General features: G+C 34.5%; 2 protein-coding genes across 16 annotated transcripts in view; one reads left to right on the top strand and one right to left on the bottom strand.

Moving 5' to 3' along the window:
• LRRIQ1 (leucine rich repeats and IQ motif containing 1) overlaps positions 1-6,840 on the bottom strand; it is a 99,134-nt gene extending 92,294 nt beyond the window's left edge. For 6 of the 8 annotated variants that reach the window (XR_016466171.1, XM_090139408.1, XM_090139418.1 and 3 more), the window contains exons 1-7: positions 6,702-6,840; positions 6,116-6,278; positions 5,189-5,300; positions 4,162-4,256; positions 2,954-3,056; positions 2,000-2,229; positions 122-196 (exon numbers count right to left, since the gene is read on the bottom strand). Coding sequence is in view for 7 of the 8 variants with exons in the window: in XM_090139408.1 (XP_089995534.1) it covers positions 122-196; positions 2,000-2,229; positions 2,954-3,056; positions 4,162-4,256; positions 5,189-5,300; positions 6,116-6,244 (744 nt within the window). In the remaining variant the exon portion in view is untranslated. Of the gene's footprint in view, positions 1-121; positions 197-1,999; positions 2,230-2,953; positions 3,057-4,161; positions 4,257-5,188; positions 5,301-6,115; positions 6,279-6,701 lie in introns of those variants that run through there. The other 2 variants (XM_090139410.1, XM_090139438.1) reach the window with 2 other exon arrangements.
• TSPAN19 (tetraspanin 19) lies at positions 6,826-17,619 on the top strand. Of its 8 annotated transcripts, none has more exons than XM_031589639.2 (12): positions 6,826-6,914; positions 7,410-7,702; positions 8,069-8,156; positions 8,691-8,752; positions 9,281-9,373; positions 9,480-9,552; positions 10,497-10,627; positions 11,583-11,657; positions 13,133-13,243; positions 14,613-14,756; positions 15,963-16,046; positions 17,058-17,619. In XM_031589639.2, exons 4-12 carry the CDS (start codon positions 8,729-8,731, stop codon positions 17,127-17,129), a joined length of 807 nt encoding a protein of 268 aa, XP_031445499.2. In that variant the 5' UTR covers positions 6,826-6,914; positions 7,410-7,702; positions 8,069-8,156; positions 8,691-8,728; the 3' UTR covers positions 17,130-17,619. The 8 variants fall into 8 exon arrangements, with proteins under 8 accessions (XP_031445499.2, XP_031445500.2, XP_089995583.1 ...); XM_031589640.2 differs by having other exon boundaries at positions 6,832-6,914; positions 7,561-7,702; XM_090139457.1 differs by having other exon boundaries at positions 6,834-7,142; positions 7,561-7,702.
• The last annotated feature ends 351 nt before the right edge of the window (positions 17,620-17,970 follow it).

Here is a 17,970-nt window from a genome sequence, read left to right as displayed (position 1 = left end):
AAATATGGCAGGTTTTGGCAGAAGTTTACTATTAATAGACAGCAATTATATAATAAGATATATTCTCTAATATGACAGCAACCTCATAGTCTTTCAAGAAAAACTTATTGTATAACTGTACCTCGTGTTGCATCATTTTGTCTCTCCAAGCTTTCTTTTCCTTCTGTAATTCATCTTCCATCACAGTTTGTTGTTTCTGCACAATAAATCAACTTAAATGATTATTGTACAAAACCTACTGTACAAAATAACCTCTCCTTCAACTCCTCCATCTTGACTTTAAAATTACCAACTTTGGTGAATGAATGCCTGCACTCAAATGAGAAACTCAGCTGTGTAAGTACCAAAATAAACAATTTGGCATTCAAATTAATGCAGATTTGGTCAAGTACTGAAAGATGTGTACCTTCAGAGAGTTACCATCTCAGTATTTGGTCCAAACAACTGCCACTCTCCTCTGCACTACTGTACTACTTCAAATTCTGTACAATCAAAAATGAAAGCTACGCATATGAAAACACTATTCAAAGAAGAGGTACATTATAGCAGCAACATATCATAAATGAAAGTTCTGAAAGTAGCATAAACATCAGCTTTGTGCTGGTATGTTTCTGATAATCCTATAATCTTTCAAACAGGAATTTTTTTTCAGTGAAGCTGAAGGAAAGTTTTTAACTGAACTTGTTTGCCATGGGAAGAAAAAAGGAAAGTCTGTGTCTAGAATTACACCCGATTGACAATCAACAGAGAATAACTGTAAAAACCAGAGGCTGATTGAGAGCTACCTGATTCCTAGTGGAAACAAGATAAATCAGTATCAGCCAAATTAAATATACAGCAGTATATGAAAGAACCAGTATAAATAAGCCAGCACTTCTTTCATCCTAGAGTCAGGAAGATAAACATTGCTTTTCATGCATGTTTAGAAACATGGAAGTGTCAATTCTTCTCTAATAGAGAAGGTTAGTCTACATCTTTCATCTCTGTAAAGTGAGTTCACCTCTGCTAACCATAGAGTTACCAAATTATCACAAGAGGAACATGACAATTCATTTTGTCTAGAGAAAGAAAGCTATTCTCCATTCAAAAACGATTCAAGAAATCAAAGAAGAGAAAAAACAGCTCTGTTTTCAGCAGGCCACAGAATTATCTCAGACACTTCATGGGCTTTTAGAGATCAATAGTCTTTTCACTTACTAAGCCCTTTCTTAAATTTGGTGACTTAAATTACCTTGCTGCAACCAAAATGCTCAGCTATTAACAAATCACTTATCTGAATATGAAGTATTAACATGTCTCCTGCTACAGAAATAGTTAGACTAAATAAGAAAATGTTGGCTTCACAAATACAATGTCTGAAGATTAAATTATTTAATTTCCTTATTCTCTTTTGCAGAAAATTACCAAATTTTATCCTTTTGTTATGGACTCTACACAACGGTAACACATGACTATATTCTCTAATAATGCAACCAAAGTGTGAAGCCATATTCCATCATGATGGAACTCAAATGAATCCTGACTCAGTCTCTCAGACACAGACAAGAACAAGGAGTATTGTGACTTCCACCCAGATGAAGCCCAACATGAGCATTTATGAACAGAATGATTTTGGTTCAGATTACTTTAACTACGATTTCTCATCTAAATGTGTATTTGGAGCGGGTGATCCAAAGTATTAACACACAGTGGCCACTTTTAGTTTGTGAGTAACAACAACTCACAACTCTGATTTCCAGTACTGTTGTAGTATTGTAAAAATTCTGTACAGGCAAAGTCAAACAAATAACTTGTCATTTAATGTAGATTCACTGTCAATCAACACAATAAAAAAGATCTCAATAGATAGTTCTTAAATATGTCTTATGTGTCCGTTTAGTATCAGGAAGGTAGGTAGAGTTCAGGATGATCATAAAATCTGGGACAGCACTCTCTTTTTCACATTTGATCTTGAGTTCAATTAATCTAGGTGGCAAAACCATTAAGCATCATTAATCACCTTGTGCAGAAGCTCTAATTCCATTCTTTCAGCCTCAAATTTCTCCAAATGCTGCACCCTTCTGGCATGGTCTTCTTCATTCCGTTTTTCCTGTGCTTCTCTCTCAGCTTTCCACTTTTTCCTCTTGTCATCTTCAATCTCACTTTGTCTTTTTTCCCACTGCTCAAATTCTTGCCTACATTTTTCTTCTACTTCATGATAAGTAAGGCTTATATTCATTTCAACACCAGCTACAAATTTGTAATCAAGCAAACAAACCTTTTATTCAATTTAATAAGCTTTGGAGGACATGGTCTTTATGCATTGATAAAGAAATACAACCCAAAGGATTCTGTGCTGATATAGCCAGCAATATATATCCCCAACGAAATCAGAGCTACAATTAGCACTTTCTTTGAATGATTTATACTATACCATGTGAACTATGATGAACACTTATTATTGCATCCTCTGGTGCTGCCACAGCAATATCTATTCTACCAGTGTGTGTGCCAGGATTACACTGTGTTCAAGATAAATGCCTTCTCTGGCTATTAGCAGGGGTTTTTATATCTGATGTATTCCACTTGAAAACATGCAAAGGCTGGGGCAAATGGACACAATCCAAACCAATGTGAGTATAAAAAAATAAAACAAGTTGTGGCTAAAGAATAAGCATCATTTTACTGACTCCAATCTGGCTTCCACTTGTGGGCTACTTAGGTGTTTCTAGGGTAATATTTTCTGAAATAAATTTCTATTGAGACATTGAAGACAACGATCAGTCTGCGATTCCAAAATTAGATAAACCACAAGCAGTCCATGAAGGCTACTGCAGGTTGTAATGTGTATTTTTTTATTTTTATTTTTATTATTATTATTATTATTTTTTACACAGAGTATTATGATTCTTATGAAAACAGAAAAGTAGGAAGTAGTAACCAACACAAGCAAATGAATAATGCACTTGCTTACCTGTGAGAAAGAGGTCATCAGTGACTACTTCACTGACAGACTGATTATTATAACTAGGAGTCGTAAGAACTTTCAGGTCTTCGTTTTCAATTTCAAATAGTACCTAACATAGTTTAGATTGTCATTAAGAAACAAAAATTAAAAGCAGAACATTATACAAATCTCCCAGAACAAGCATAATGTTTTTCATCTTACAATGAAACTCACTGCTGTCTGCTATCCTTAGAACACTGAATAATGAAAATGGGACAGTCAAAAGATATTTTCTAGAGTAAGAAATATTACCATAATTCCCCTTGAAAAAACAGTACTTCTCTGTTATTTATTTACTTAAGTGTATTTTGCATTTTTAGCTTGGAAAAATAAACTTTGTATTGGGGGTTGTTTTTGTTCTACTTTCTATAGAAGCACTATAATTATGCATCCAATCTGTTAAGGACATAGTCAAAGAATGAGTCGCTCATACACTTTTAAGCAGTCTATTTGAAAACAATGCTATGGACACCAAGATTTGCTGTATTTCATTCATTTTTTTCAGTGTCAAGAATTAATCTATTCCTCCTTCATCACATGCTTGGGATACACATTAAGTTCTAAATTCACAGAAAATAATTTTGCTATTTTAAACAATGCTCTTCAGAGAATAAAAATTCATGTTTGCAAGAGTGCTCACTAATAAAAAAGAGGTGACAAACAAAGTGATTAAATTCAACACAGTTGAATTTAAGGTTTGTGTTTTTATAAAATTTTCAGTAAAGTATTCTCTCAAATCTCATTAAGATATAAAAGAACTGAGGTTCATAACTCTTGATTTGTCCTTGAGAGCTACAGGCATTAACATCCTTCTAATCATCATAAAAAGAGTAAGATTAAAGTGTCAGAAGTGTTACAATACTATTGAAATATTATTCTTGGAACAAAGAAGAAATCATTATTCAGTTTTTTGTTAATTGCAGTGCTGAACATCTCAAGGACTGATAAAGAGAACTGAATCCAAATTTTAACTTATAAATGTGGTGCATTGCATTGAGTCCCATTTCCAAAGAACAGCATCAACAAATGCAACTTAATACCATATGAATAGTCTAACACAAATAAAACTGAATATATCTATATGTCTCATTAGGAAGCTATCTAAACAAGCATAAATTATTTACTATACTGAATAGAATTTTGTTCACTACATACATCATTTAAATAGCAAATACCCTTTTTTTAAATTGTTCTCGATCTTCATTATACTCAGAAGCCAATTCTGCCAAGTTATCTGAAGCATAGCAAGGAATTACTTCATGACTATTACCTAAAGAAGAAAGAAATATATAATTTAGTACACAGAGAGAAAATCCACTGGCAGTACCCAGTTTTGCTCTATACTACCTAACTACTATACTTCTTTATATTTAAAAAAGTAAAGCATTTTTTTCCTTTAAATTCTTTTCTCCAAAAATAATTAAAACAACACAAAAAAGCAACAACCAAAACAGAACACACGCTATGATGCTGTAAAAGCCCAGTGAGAGCAAACTGCATTTGTGAAAAAATTCCACAGTATAAAATAGTTGAACATGTGTGGCATAGAAACAGTTAGTAGAACTCGTGACAAGCAGGTCACAAGAACTACAAAAATAACAACAGACAGCTTATTATAAATAGGAAGATGTAAAGTAACCTTTCCCTATATCAAAATGTAAAGATAATATTGAACTTTTGTTCCCAAAAAACTACATCAAATGTATTTGAAGACCACAATTCTGTGAATAATTAAAATGCAACAGAGAATTCCAGAACTATGAGCCTGACTTTAGACACACAGCTGGCACAGAAAAGCTGCTCCCAATGGCAAGACCATTTCATTTAATGCTAGCTTGGATAACTGCAGACAACCTATGGGTCTCCATTGTATCTACACTCTTAACTTTAGCTGGTAGTGACCTCATATCATATCATATCCTCATGAAGATTCTGTCCTAGGTTCTGTTTCAGAAAACGATTCTGTAACTTGTGTTGTTCTATAGTTTAGCATGAAATGAACTTTTAGGAAAGAAAAAATTAATTCAAACACGAAACTTAATCTGAGAATACAGCATTACATAATTTATTCCTAGAGACTCAGTGTGCTTTCAGAAGCTGATGCAATAGGTTTTACTGCTTGCTGTACTTAAAAGTTTGCATTTTACTGATGATTGTTAGTGACAATACGAATTGCACAAATATGCTGTGATGCCTGCTTACTTGTAGTTTCTTCATCCTCTAAGTCTTGCAGTATAACCTTCTCAGCATCTTGATTTCTGCTCTTTATGAAATTTAAATAGGAAAGAACTGAATCTGGCAGATCATCTGAAATCTAGAAAAATAAGACAGTTCATGTAAATTCTTCATTTTCATCTCACTGCTACAGCAAAAGGTAAATACTTAATATGCAAGAATACTGATTCAGTTAGGATTCACCTGTAAAACACCAAAGAAAGTTTAGTAGCACTTGCTACCAAAATTATTCACAGTGTTGGTGCTGGGAATTCTCACTGTTCCCACTGTCTCATCCACTGAACAATTAATAATTATCATTCTTACACTCTAATAAAATTTTCATTAGAACACATAAGCTAATTAGTAGCTTATCTTCTGAAAACTTCAGAAATATGTTTCAATTAATATTTCCTTGGTAACTGTCACAGATAAAGAAATTAAGAGTTAAGACAAAAGTTAAAAAATTAAAACTAAAAAAAAAAAATTAAAAACTAAAACATACAATGCATGGAATCTTTTCCATAGGGATGTTACAACCCCTTCAGAAGGGAAACTAATTTTAATTTTGGTGCAATAAACATTTAAGATATGTACCTACATCTGATGTTTCAACTTTCTCTCCCATGTAGACATTTCCTACTCAAAATATCACCTTCCCAAAGATTACGGAATGCCTTCTCTAGATGTATAAATTGTTGTAAAGACTGCTGGCATTTTAACATGTGAGCGCATAAACAACAGCATTGATGCCTTGGTCAACCACCATGTGTATCAAATTTATATGATTAATGGTCTCATATGACTAAGTACACTAATATCCTATAGATATTAGATCATCTACTTGAATATCCTATAGATCCTGTACAACTTTTAATCACAAGTAAAAGCAGTATGAGCCGTCTGAACACTTACTGACTCGGTGTCACTCACAGATTCCTCTGATACCACTGTGTCAGGTTCATCTGCTTCAAAGGAAGAAACACTGATTCTACTTAGTTCACTTTCTATTTCTTTTTCAATTCCTTCAATATCTTCTGACATTCTACTTTCCGTAGAGTCGTATCTGCTTTCAAAGCTACACAAAGAAAATATTACCTATCACTACCACATCAGCCAAAATAAAGAGTGTACTCACTTAGTGCGAGCTAAATATATAAATACTGAATAGCTGGCTTCAAATTTCAGAAGGAGCAGCAGAAGTTTGCTCTAAACACTTCAGACCACAGAAGAAGCAAGCAACAGGTAAGAAAAGCGTTTATCCCTCTCCTCACCCAATCTGGGGACAGGGAAGCAGCTCACAGCCGCTCCTTCGCAGGGAGAGAGCACCTTCGCTCCCTCCCGGCTCTCCCCTCAGAGCAAGGCATGGGATACGTTGATAAAAACCACTCCTTCCAGAGGGCACCGCGGAAGGGCATCTCCCTGCGGCTGCACTCTGCGCGCTGGGAGCTGCAGCCCACCCCCTCCGGGCAGTTGCTCCAAGCTCTAAGTAGCCACTCACCTCTTCTACTACCCGCAGAGAAGAACGGACAGCCCCTCCGCCTTTAAACCCCCCAGCCACTAACCGCCGTCGGGCAGACCCCGGAAACGGAGGGCGAGAGTCCACCGCGCCGAGCGCGTCACCATGGCAACGGGACGCTCAGGCGGCGGGCGGGAGGGCGCGCCGCGCGTTGGCGATTCGCGCCCGGGCTGGGGGGTGGTGCCCATTGGAAGGGTAATGGGAAGGGCTGGAAATTAGCCAGGGCTGGAAATTAGCCTGTCCTAATATGGAAGGAGTCCGCGTCATTCAGTCAGGCAGAAGTAATGAGGGGGGCAGGGAGAGTGCAGATGGTATAGGTTTAACGTGAGGTGGTCCCGGAAGGCCTGACGAGGAGTGCAGGGATGCCTATAGCCTGACAGCGAGAGCTGGCAGGCGGAGACAGGCAGGATTCACATGGAAAATGTGGGTACTGGGGAGGGTCTGCCATTCACAGGAGGCACAGAGGAGTGTTTTGGGTTGTTTTTTTTTTTTTCTTTCTTTCTTTTTTTTTTTTTTTTTCCCCAGCATCTTTAAAATAGACTGTAAGACATATGCTGGTTAAGCTTGAGATACTGGACTCAAGGACAGCTGCTTCATGTTTTCTTGCAGATGTTACCAATCAGTAAGATACTCAAATCTTAGTAGTATGAAAACGTGTCCATTTGAAATCCACAATCTAACTTTTTGCAGGGTCATGCAACCAGTAAACATCTCAGTATGGTTGTGTTAAGAAAATATGTTCGAGCACTGAGCTGAATTCAGGCTTTGGTACTCATTTTTTAATGTGAAATAAACTGTCGTCATGGTAATGGAATCACAAGACACTGTGTCCTGCATTCAGCAAACAGCTTTGCCAGGAAAAAAGAAGTATCTGTCCGCCTGCCTTCTGTAACCAGGAAGTAAGGGGTGGTCAACAGAAGTGTAAATGTGTGCGTAGGATGCACATAAGGAAGTAACATCACTATAAGATTGTATTCTCTCAGGTAAGACAGAAATATTCAAAGCTGCTAAAGATTTTCTTTTAGCCGTTAAATGTAAAATGAATACTTTTGTAAAGACAATATTTTCCAGATAAGTGATTAAAGAGAAATTGAATCACTGTTAAAATGGTTCAAAATAAAGCATTGCAACTATATAATTATTAGAGTAATCTGTTCTATAGGTGTCCCTATAGTAGAGGGGTTGGGACTAGATGATGACCCAAACCATTTTATAACTCTGTGATTACAAAAGAACCATTTTTGATGCCAGAATTCAAGTGAAATTTGCAACCATTTAAAGCTTTTTTTTTTTTTTTCTTTCTTTTAAATGAAAACAATACATAAAATCAATGGTTTAATACATTCCAGCTTTGAAAATTCTGATGAAATTCAATTGCTCTTAAAAGCAGTGGATCTTCTCCAGGGAAAGTGCAAAAGCATTTATCTAATTTATCTGGTAAGAGTTTTGAAGTTTACATGATGCATAATAGACCCAAATCCATTTCAGAGCTAGTTTGAGAAGGATTTAGTTTTCTTCATTCTGCAATTTAGCAATTATATTTTTATAATTCACATGACAATATGAGAATATAAGAAATAAAAAACTGGTGTTTGCTGAATCTTTTCATCAGTAAATTTGATACATATGTAACATGCATTTTGTATGTAAAATAAGTTCTTATTATTGCAAGATAATTTTGATCATAAATGCTTCATCTTTATCATTTTCTTCTGTTTTACAAATGGTGGAGGATGTAATTAATCTGTAGTAATTCTGACAAAAGATGAGAACCACATACAATTCCTTTTAAAAACATTCCTTTGGGTTTAAAAAATACTTTCTGAAGAGTATGCACATGCTGGCTATGTTCATGAGTCTGTACACGTTTGTGTGCTTGTCTGCCTTACAAGGGAAAGGTACTGGACAATTGCAATAGGCTGCTCTTGCAGAAGCCACCATCTTCTAACTCTGCTCTTGGACTCTCTCCAGCTTATATCACCAATCCAGGCAGACCGGAATGCTGGAGTATGTTTACAGAAGATACAAGACAGGTGAAAGGGAACCAGTGGGAGGGCAAACATATGAGTTTCTCTCAATGGAAGAATCTTGATAGACCCATAGAGTATAAAAAATGATAATAGTAATGCTGATACATAAAAGCAAAGCCCCACATGAGATATTTTACAGTGCTAAGAGACTTACCTGCTGAAATATGCTAAAGCATGCTCAAAACATCAATGCTAATGTTACTTCATTAATGTTTTGTCTATGTTTGCAAGTGCTATAACCTACTAATCTAATTGGTAGAGTGATACTGTTGGTTCTCAGGTCCTGATGCACACCACATCTGTTCAAGGGTAGTTGATTTGCTTAGCATCTGGGCTTGTCCTTCCACTGAGAGCCCGTATACTATTGTTGACAGAGTGCATCTCTTGGCTTTGTTTACTTTGAAATGAGTTAAGCTCTTCACATCCTATTACATTCTACAACAACAAAAAAGCTCACAAAGATAAGAACTAAGTGGGCGTGACTGGGAGATTAACTTCAAAAGTGGACTAAATATATTATTATATTTTCAGCTGCAATTCAAAACAGAAAACAGAAGAATGAAAATAAGAGATAAAATATTAACATGGAAAATAACCTTAACTGTCTTCAATGGAATTTTCTTGGTAAAAAAAAAAAAAAAAAGTGTTTTATTCTTCTTTCCTGTTTATCAACTTAAAATTAATTATTAAAAATAATTTAAGTGAAAACAATAATCCTTTTCTTTTCCAGGCGCTGGGTGTTCTGCTTTTGACATTTGGTTTGTGGCTTTTATTTGACAGAAATAATTTATTTGGTGTATTATGTGAGTATAAATAGATTTTCACTTGTTTGATTGAAATGTTTGTAAGGTAAACGAACAAATGCAGCTGTTTTTTCTTTTTCACAAGGTGGCAGTGTTGAATTGAAATGCATAGGTTCTTTTTCTTTTGGGTACGTTTTCCATCAGTATGATTTTCAAAAGAGGATAGAATACAGCATATATCAGTACACGTAAAATTTATTTATGATTACAATTTATACAATTTATTTATTTAACTTGGTGTATAGCCTGTAGAAGAATTATTGAAATATAAACCAGATCTATCAATATTTTAAAATATAATTTATCACAACACATTTGGCCCACATTTGGCAATATTATAGATCATTTAACTGGGTATTTGGGCAGAATAAATGCCAGCTAGCACTTGTCCTTTGTTTGAGTCACATGACAACAGCCGTGCTCTTAAGGAATAGTTTTTCTCAGCTCTGCCTGAGGAGCACCAGTTCACCCATCCAGTAAGGAACTTCTGAGATAGAGCATTGGAGATAGAAATAATGACAACCTCCTGCTAGATTCCATGTCTGTGCAAAAATGATTAAAAGGGAAAGAGGACAGTTGCCAGTCACAAGGAGGGAGGACTGCACTGAATTTGCATCTGGAAGAACTCTATTCATATCCACACAGGATTTGCACATGCATTACTAACTTTTTCTGAACAAACAATTGTTCACCTTGTTTAGCTATGTTCTGCTCATGTCTCCTATGTTGCCATCATCTGAATTTATGAAATACACCTTTTGGCTTCCATGACTAATTGCAGTAAGGATGTCCTTTCATCATTCCACTGTTTCCATCTTTTCAATAATGGCATTGAAAGGCTTTAGTGGTTTGTTGGTTTGATTTGTTTTTGATATTTTTTTTCCTTGATTATGTTTTGTAAGTGGAAGTCCTGAATAAAAAGAAGTAACACAATGTATATGCAGTTTCTTCAGGTGAGAACCAAATGGTGGTACATGTTTCTTTTATGTTACTTGGAGTTGGATCTCTTATTATTTTTACATCAGTCGTGGGATTCCTTGGAAATGTTAAGAAAATCAGATGCCTACTAGTTACAGTAAGTGTGAATCAGACTCCAAATGTTATTAACCTATTTGAAAACGTGGGTGAAACCAGAGTGATCCTGTCTGATGTATTTAAATAGCAGGCTAATAGAAAGATCTTTGTAGATAAAGTCCTAGTTTTAGTGAAATCTGAACAAAACTGAAGATTTCTGTATGAATGTATCAGTAGGCAGAGAGATGTGAGGAGTCCAGGAATCTTCTTTCTACTTCTTTCTGGCTATTACCCTACTTATTTAGTGTTTGCTTGATGGCTTATTAAATGATGATAATGAAATGTCTCATTTCTAGCTTTCATGAAGTTGTATGAAAATTAGGCAATGTGGATGAAAATTTAGTCTCAGTGCAAATGAACAAAATTCATGAACTATCTTTGTTTTCTTCTTTCTGCATCTTCTAGTCAAAGGAGTTCTTACCTAAGTGTGAGACTTCCAGGTCTCACAGTAAGAACTGAAAAAGGAAATAACGAAACAAGAGTTTTCTTCAATGGAGCACAGCTGCTTGTGGTCAGCTTTTATTTTACACTTCCCTGAAGGTTGTGGCTTTCACACTGGCTCTGAACTATGAGTTGTGCATTGCTTGAAGCCTGATCTAATGTTAAAAGCCTACCTAATGTTAAAAGTCTCACTCCCTTCAAAACTCCTTCTGCATGATGTCATATGGTGCAGAATATCCCTTTGGCCAGTTCCAGTCATCTCTCCTAATTCTGTTCCCTCCCAGCTTGTTGTGCCTTCCACTGAAAATAGCCTTACCTCTGTACAACACTGCTTAGCATCAACTGTAAGCATCAGCTATAAACACATAGAAATGTGTTATCAACATTTTTTTTTCTACTAGAACCAAAACACAGCATCACATCAAGTGGTGAAGATAACAATTCCATCCCAGCTAAAATTAAGACACTTGCTTATTCAATATTATGTTTATTAATAATGTGTAATTTTTTTTCAGTATGTGTGTTTTCAAGTCCTGGTGTTTTTCACCCAGATTGCCATATTAGCACTGATATTTTTGAAGAAAGAGGTGGTAAGTAAATAAATTATTACATGAGTCTGCTATTAATTACAAAATACTTTCTTGTAGTCAATTAAAAAAAAAATAATCTAATAGCTCTCACTGCAGATGTATCTCTATTTGTTTGGACTTCAGTATTCTATATGTTGACCAGGCACAACAGAGGATTTGAATATAAAGACTTCAGCGTGGTTAAATGATTGTTAAAAGAAATTTTCAATTTGTCTTTTTCTGGATTTCAGCAAAACATTCTCTTTCTGCTCAGGCATGTAGAATCAACAGTGACACAGGGACAGCTTATTTTTATTATATTCTTTTTATTATTTTGAAAGATGACCTGAAAAGTCCCCTTTTCCCGGACTTCAGAAGATGTAGGAGAAAACATTAGATGACAGTCTTTTCTTGTGGGTAATAATAGCAATCGAGTGTGCCATTGATAGTAGGAGTCATTTGCATCAGGGCATTTAATGTATACTCATGAATTACCAGTTTTATTATTTGAGCCTGTATTTTAGATCCAAGTAGAGATCAATTGTATGGAATATCCTTGATTTAAAAACAAGATTCTATGATTCTATGATAAATACAAACATAGTTGTTATTGCTAGTAATTGTAGTGCCTTAAAACTTTATGTAATAACTGTCCAATGTTAATTTCTCTACAAATAGCAATTCCAATAGCTTGAGCACCCCTCGAAGTACTGTGCAGAAGACACTCTGTACCAAATGCATAAAGATCCTGCTTCTTCCCTGTTCTGCAATTCCAAAATTTGTTGTTTGAGAATACTCCCATGACACTTGCCTCATAAACATTATAAGGTTCTTCAAAGCCTGCTGCTGTTCAGCACAGCACAAATAAATTAGTTTTATGCCATCAAAGTCAATTTGTATCATCAAGATTTATTTAAAAAATGTTAATTTATAATGATAGAGTACTCCCTATTTTATATTATGGTTCTATATATTGCAAGATTTGAACTGAATGATGCATTCTGGAGTTGATTATTTGTTCAGAAAAAATGGTTGAAATACTGCAATTAAATTTCACTTGTAATTTCACTTGATCTCAACCTTAATTAAAGTGCTGCTGAAGTATATTAAATTGTAGTTATTTGTCATTCACTGTGCAAGGTTTTGAACTTCGTTATTCGAACAGCAATAGCAACTGAATGAAGTTGAAGAAGGCTTTTTTTTGTTGTTTTGTTTTGCATCTAAACTATGTTCTCTGGCTCATCTGACAACATCTAGGCTAAGCAACTTCTGCCTGCCAATGCTACGTTTGTGCTTTATCTTTTCCTTCTGCTTTTTGCTTTACTGTGAGTCCAATAGCTATGACGTGGTTCAGATCATATTTGGCAAACTGATTGCTTGCAAGTGACTCTTGTCAAAATCTGAATATCAATAAAAGGTCAAGGATTATACAATACATTCACACTGTTATCTATATAAGCACGTACCAAATGCTCTAAACATTTATTTATTGACAGGTTTACCATCAGTGGAACAACAGAATTGATGAAGTTATTTCTGACTATGGGAATAAGAGTCTGGCTGAGAAGGAACCCGTGTGGAATATTCTGAATGCTGTGCAGCAGAATGTAAGGAAAACACAAATCAGAACTTAATTAAGTACAAAATAACTCCCTTTAATAAATGATTACCTTTTTAGGATCTGCCACTAATATCTATTGGGGTGAGTGTGTGTGTGTGCAGATTCCTTAATTTACACAGGCATGGTTGAGATTAGCTGTTTGGCACACTTGTCTATGTATTTAGGAATGGATGCTGTTCCTTTTACAGAAATTTATTGCAGCTGAAGAAAATATGAGTTCCCTAATGTATTCAACAGTGTTTGATATCACAAGATACTTGGTCTGCATGTGTCTGAATGCTAACAATTGGCAAGTAGCAAGGGTATCAGGTCAAATCAGAACTCCTACTGTGAAGGCATTTGAATAAATACTGCAGCAAGCCTTTCTCAGAAATAATGCTTAAAGTCTCAAATTAATTTGTTAATCATTTTTGTGGTCTGCAAATGTGTAATTTGTTTCCTTTTTGGAGAAGTCCTTTAAAGAATGTATATGAGATTAATTGTTTTGGAAGTTGTTACCAAAGTTTCTGACCGAACCATGAATATTCTGTGCTAACTCTTCAAAATGCTAACATTAGATATTTTTGTTTAGCAATCTCTAAGACAAAATATGACAATTCCACAACAAACAAACAAAATCAACAGTGAAAGCATAGGCATTTTTGAAATTTCAACATAATTCAGAATGACAAATTTCTGGAATTTTCTAAATGTCTAGATCAATTCCATGAAATCACAGGTTGAAACAGGGAGATGTTCTAAAGATCTCTTGTTAAGAACAAGAAGTTTTGCAGATATGACTCTAGAATTGGCAAAGGAAAAAAAAAAGCTTATCAAAATCTGTCTTTTTTTTAAGTTCCTAGGTTGGAGGAAAGCAATGTTTGTGTATTTTTTTTTTTTAATATGTTTTATAAAATATGTCTGCATTTACTACATTCATTAGAGAAAGCATTCATAATGTTTTCCTTTGTTGAAATTCATGTTGAGCACATCCTTACTAATGGCTTACGCACAATTTCTATACTGAATTAGTCACTAGTGTCATAAATTGCAGTTAATGATAATTGTTTAATATTCACAATATTTTTTCTATTTGCTTTTGTTCTGGAATCATTTCAAATTTAAAAGAGTGCTCCTTCCAAAACTATAAAGAACACATCCCTTTTAAGCCTCCAAATATCCTGTGCATGTCCTTCTAAATTATAACTACATGAGGTTGAATTATCCTCTGCAGAAACTTCTCTTTTATGAATATAGGGGAAAACTATCTAATTTAATTGTCTAAATCAAATCACTGACATTGATTGAGGTAAAATTCATCTGCAAGACAGACTTTTTAAGTATTGGAGTTACAAGTTATAGCACTTTTATTTTAGATGGAATGCTGTGGAAGATACAATGTCACACAGTGGGAAAACAATAAAAACAAGGAAAACAATGCTCAGATCCCATGTTCATGCACAAAATCTAACCTGAAGAAATGGTTTTGTGATATCCCAAGGAATTCAACATATACTATGGTAAGAAATTTTAAAAGTACCTTGCAGGATATAAATTTTGCTACTAAATGGACTTTGGAAAAAATATTCAAAGCATGTTTTCCATCAAGACTTGCCTTGCAAATATGAAAATATTAATAATAATCATTAGTTTGTCACTTGTCACTCTGAAACCTTGTTTTCTTTACTCTTTAGCTGTCAGTCATGTAGGCAGATACTTGAAAACAAGAGTGCAAATATCAGAGAATCAACATCGCATGGATATTTAATAATGATTTATGATGTAGTAAGCATCTTGGCATTCAATAAACTATGCTGTGTAAATCAGTAATGATAATGGGAAGTGTCAGTATATGAAAAGTATTGAACTGTTTGTAATTACTATTCCTTATTTATAGAATGACAGCAATTACTTCATCTGTTCAAGTTACTGATTTCCAAAGTATCTTCAGCACAGAATAAGAGCAAGATGTTGGAATGTGAGATGTGTTGTTTAAGGGCAGTTCATGTTAACGTCTCCATATCTTAATACAAAGGGACCAACTCATCACCTGATAAAATATATCTGAAGCAAATAGATACATAATATTTTCTTCTGAAAATTATCCTGTGTTAAGAGGACTGCCTAATGCAAATAATAATAATAATAATTCAGTAGGCAATTCAAGACTGAAAATAGAAAGGATGTTGTCAAATGACATCTGGTGTTCTCTTCCTTTTTTCCGATTGGAATTTTAATCTGTTTCTTGTCATCAAATCATCACTTCAAAGTATAGAAAGCATTTATTTGTACGTTTTTTTATGTTTGTAGCTATTTTAAGCTTTATAATGATTAACATATTCTTAAAATCAGCAATATAATAATCATAGACTGTAATTTGAAAAATATACATCAGGATATAAACAAGTGAGAATCACTGAAAACTTGAAAATATTCTTTCCTTTACTGGTAAAGTGATCTCTCAGTTATACAAAAGGCAGTATCATTTTGATTAAGTTACAGAATCTGGTACATTTCCATACAAAAATATCAGATTTACAGTCTGCTTGGTGTAGATCATTAGATGTGCAGTACACATCACTATTTGATTTCTGGTGAGTAAATATCCTATCTTGGAATGCAGAATGTTGTATTCCATATTTTCTAACAGCATGCTATAAATATGCAATGTGAATTGAATAGTCGAAATGATTTTTCTTGAAATATATTCATCTGTACTTTTTTAGGGTTGTGAAGAATACTTAGATACATGGTTTGAAAATAATGTTTTGATCTTAAATGGAATTAGTATCAGTCTGCTAATTACACAGGTAAGAGCACTTTTAAGTGAAAAAAAAAAAAAAAAAAGATATTCTGCAGCGGGTAAAAATCAATTCAGTACCATTTGGCTTTGGCATGCTCTCAGAAATTTTGTAAAGCTTTCCATCAATTTTTATTAGAAATAAAATCTAGGCCTGTTTATTAACTGCCCTCCACATAGTGACACATCATCACAGATGTTTGTGCCTGAAGTTTGTTGAAGGAAACGTTTGATATGGTTTGCGAAAACAAACTGCTTTACAAGGGCAGGAAACTGTTATGAAAATGTAAATTCTGAAGAGCAAGAGACCTCCTTTGCTCTGAATTTGTACAGAAACTAATCTATGAAAATGCTAAAACAAACATTACAAAACATATAAACCCTCTCCTCATGTATCTGTAAGAAAATTTTATTGGGTAAAAGAGAATAATGACAAGAAGAATTCATTCATTCCACTGACACCTTGAAACTCAATATATCAAGCAGGTGGAAGCACGTTTTGGTAGTATCTAAATCATGAAGCTGAAAATGGAATTAGTTTATTTTTACCAAAAGAATTAAAATTATACCTAATTTGTCTCTTCTACATGTAATACCATGCCTCAAAAGTAGATAATAAAAACACTCGATGGACTACATAACTCACTAGCACAGGATATGAGTATTTCATTATCTTCAATGTAGTATAGCTTACAACACTTTCTTGTCAGGTAGGAAAGAACTGTTACACCCATTCTAAAGGACACCACCAAGATTCACGGGGCACTGAAATTCTTAACTAAGTTATTGCCACTTGAAATAGATTTCAAGATTCTTCTGCAATCTGGTTCTAACTGACTTGCCCAAGGTCACATAGCAAGTCTAAGCTTGAGCAGCTTGTGTCTTCAGAAATATTTCTCAGTCATTCTCCCTTATATCTTTCTGCACTGTCATTCATATATCAGCAGTCAGATTGACTAAGTCATGAGCAAATATCAATGTTTTCTGTGTTATTTTTTGCTTGTCCTTTCTCCTTCCTCAGGTATTTGTGATCACATTTTCCATGAAGATATTTATGAACATCAGAAGGAATAGCATTTGGCCAAATGAATGATGAATTCATTTGGGCATTGCCATTGTGCAAGAAGATCTGTTCCCTTCCTGTGTCAATAAACAAAAGTTCACATTGCACTTATGTATTGTAATCACCAGGATATTAACATTTGGGCTTTAATGTATTTGATTATTGATCATAGTTACAGGTATAGCAGTATGCTACAAAACTCAGTGTTTTAAAGTGTTAAATACTATACCTTTTACTATATGGTTAATAAAACTTCAGCTGTGTTAGTATGCCCTCTAATCCTTTCTTGTATACTCTTGATTGGTAAAACTTTGTGTGTTCTTCCCAAGATATCAAGTCAAGTTGGCAAGGGGATGCAGCCTTCCCTCCAAGAATTACATTTTCAGAAATAAAGAATACTTTGGCAAACATGAAGTGACTTCTGCAGATATACAAGTACTCATATTCAGTTAACTTGGGATGTTCCTTCATTAGTGCAGTAAGTTATATCCAAATCAAATAAACACCTATTCTTGCTTCACTGGTTGGTTATATATAAAAAATTTACCCGTGGAAACCTCCTCTCAGCCCCTCCTTTTAAAAAAATAAAAAGAACAGGATTATCTGGGTAAGTGCAGCGAAGTAATGGCTGGACAAATATGTGGAAAGTAAGGTACTCCCATAGAGTTCATTCATCCTACCTTTTCTGGGTAGGTATTTTATTATGGTGTCCTCTAGAAGGATTTCATATACTTGTATTTTTCTGGTTTGAGTGTAAGACTGGTTTCATTTGTCTGTAGTTTCTACAACTTGAAATGATTTAAACTTGATTAATTGATCCCACTGTAATATTATGTAGTCGAGAATTCAGAAAACAAAGTCAGCTATGGAA

This window comes from Phasianus colchicus, chromosome 1 (genome assembly GCF_987193195.1).
Source record: "Phasianus colchicus chromosome 1, bPhaCol1.hap1.1, whole genome shotgun sequence".
Lineage (NCBI taxonomy): Eukaryota > Metazoa > Chordata > Aves > Galliformes > Phasianidae > Phasianus > Phasianus colchicus.
This window is presented reverse-complemented; position numbering and strand designations above follow the sequence as displayed.

Coding starts and splice junctions, on each gene's coding strand:
- TSPAN19 (XM_031589639.2), top strand. CDS start 8,729: ATGTTTACAGAAGATACAAGACAG. Junction 9,374..9,479: donor TCTTCAATGGAATTTTCTTG/GTAAAAAAAAAA, acceptor TTTCTTTTCCAG/GCGCTGGGTGTTCTGCTTTT. Junction 11,658..13,132: donor TATTTTTGAAGAAAGAGGTG/GTAAGTAAATAA, acceptor ATTTATTGACAG/GTTTACCATCAGTGGAACAA.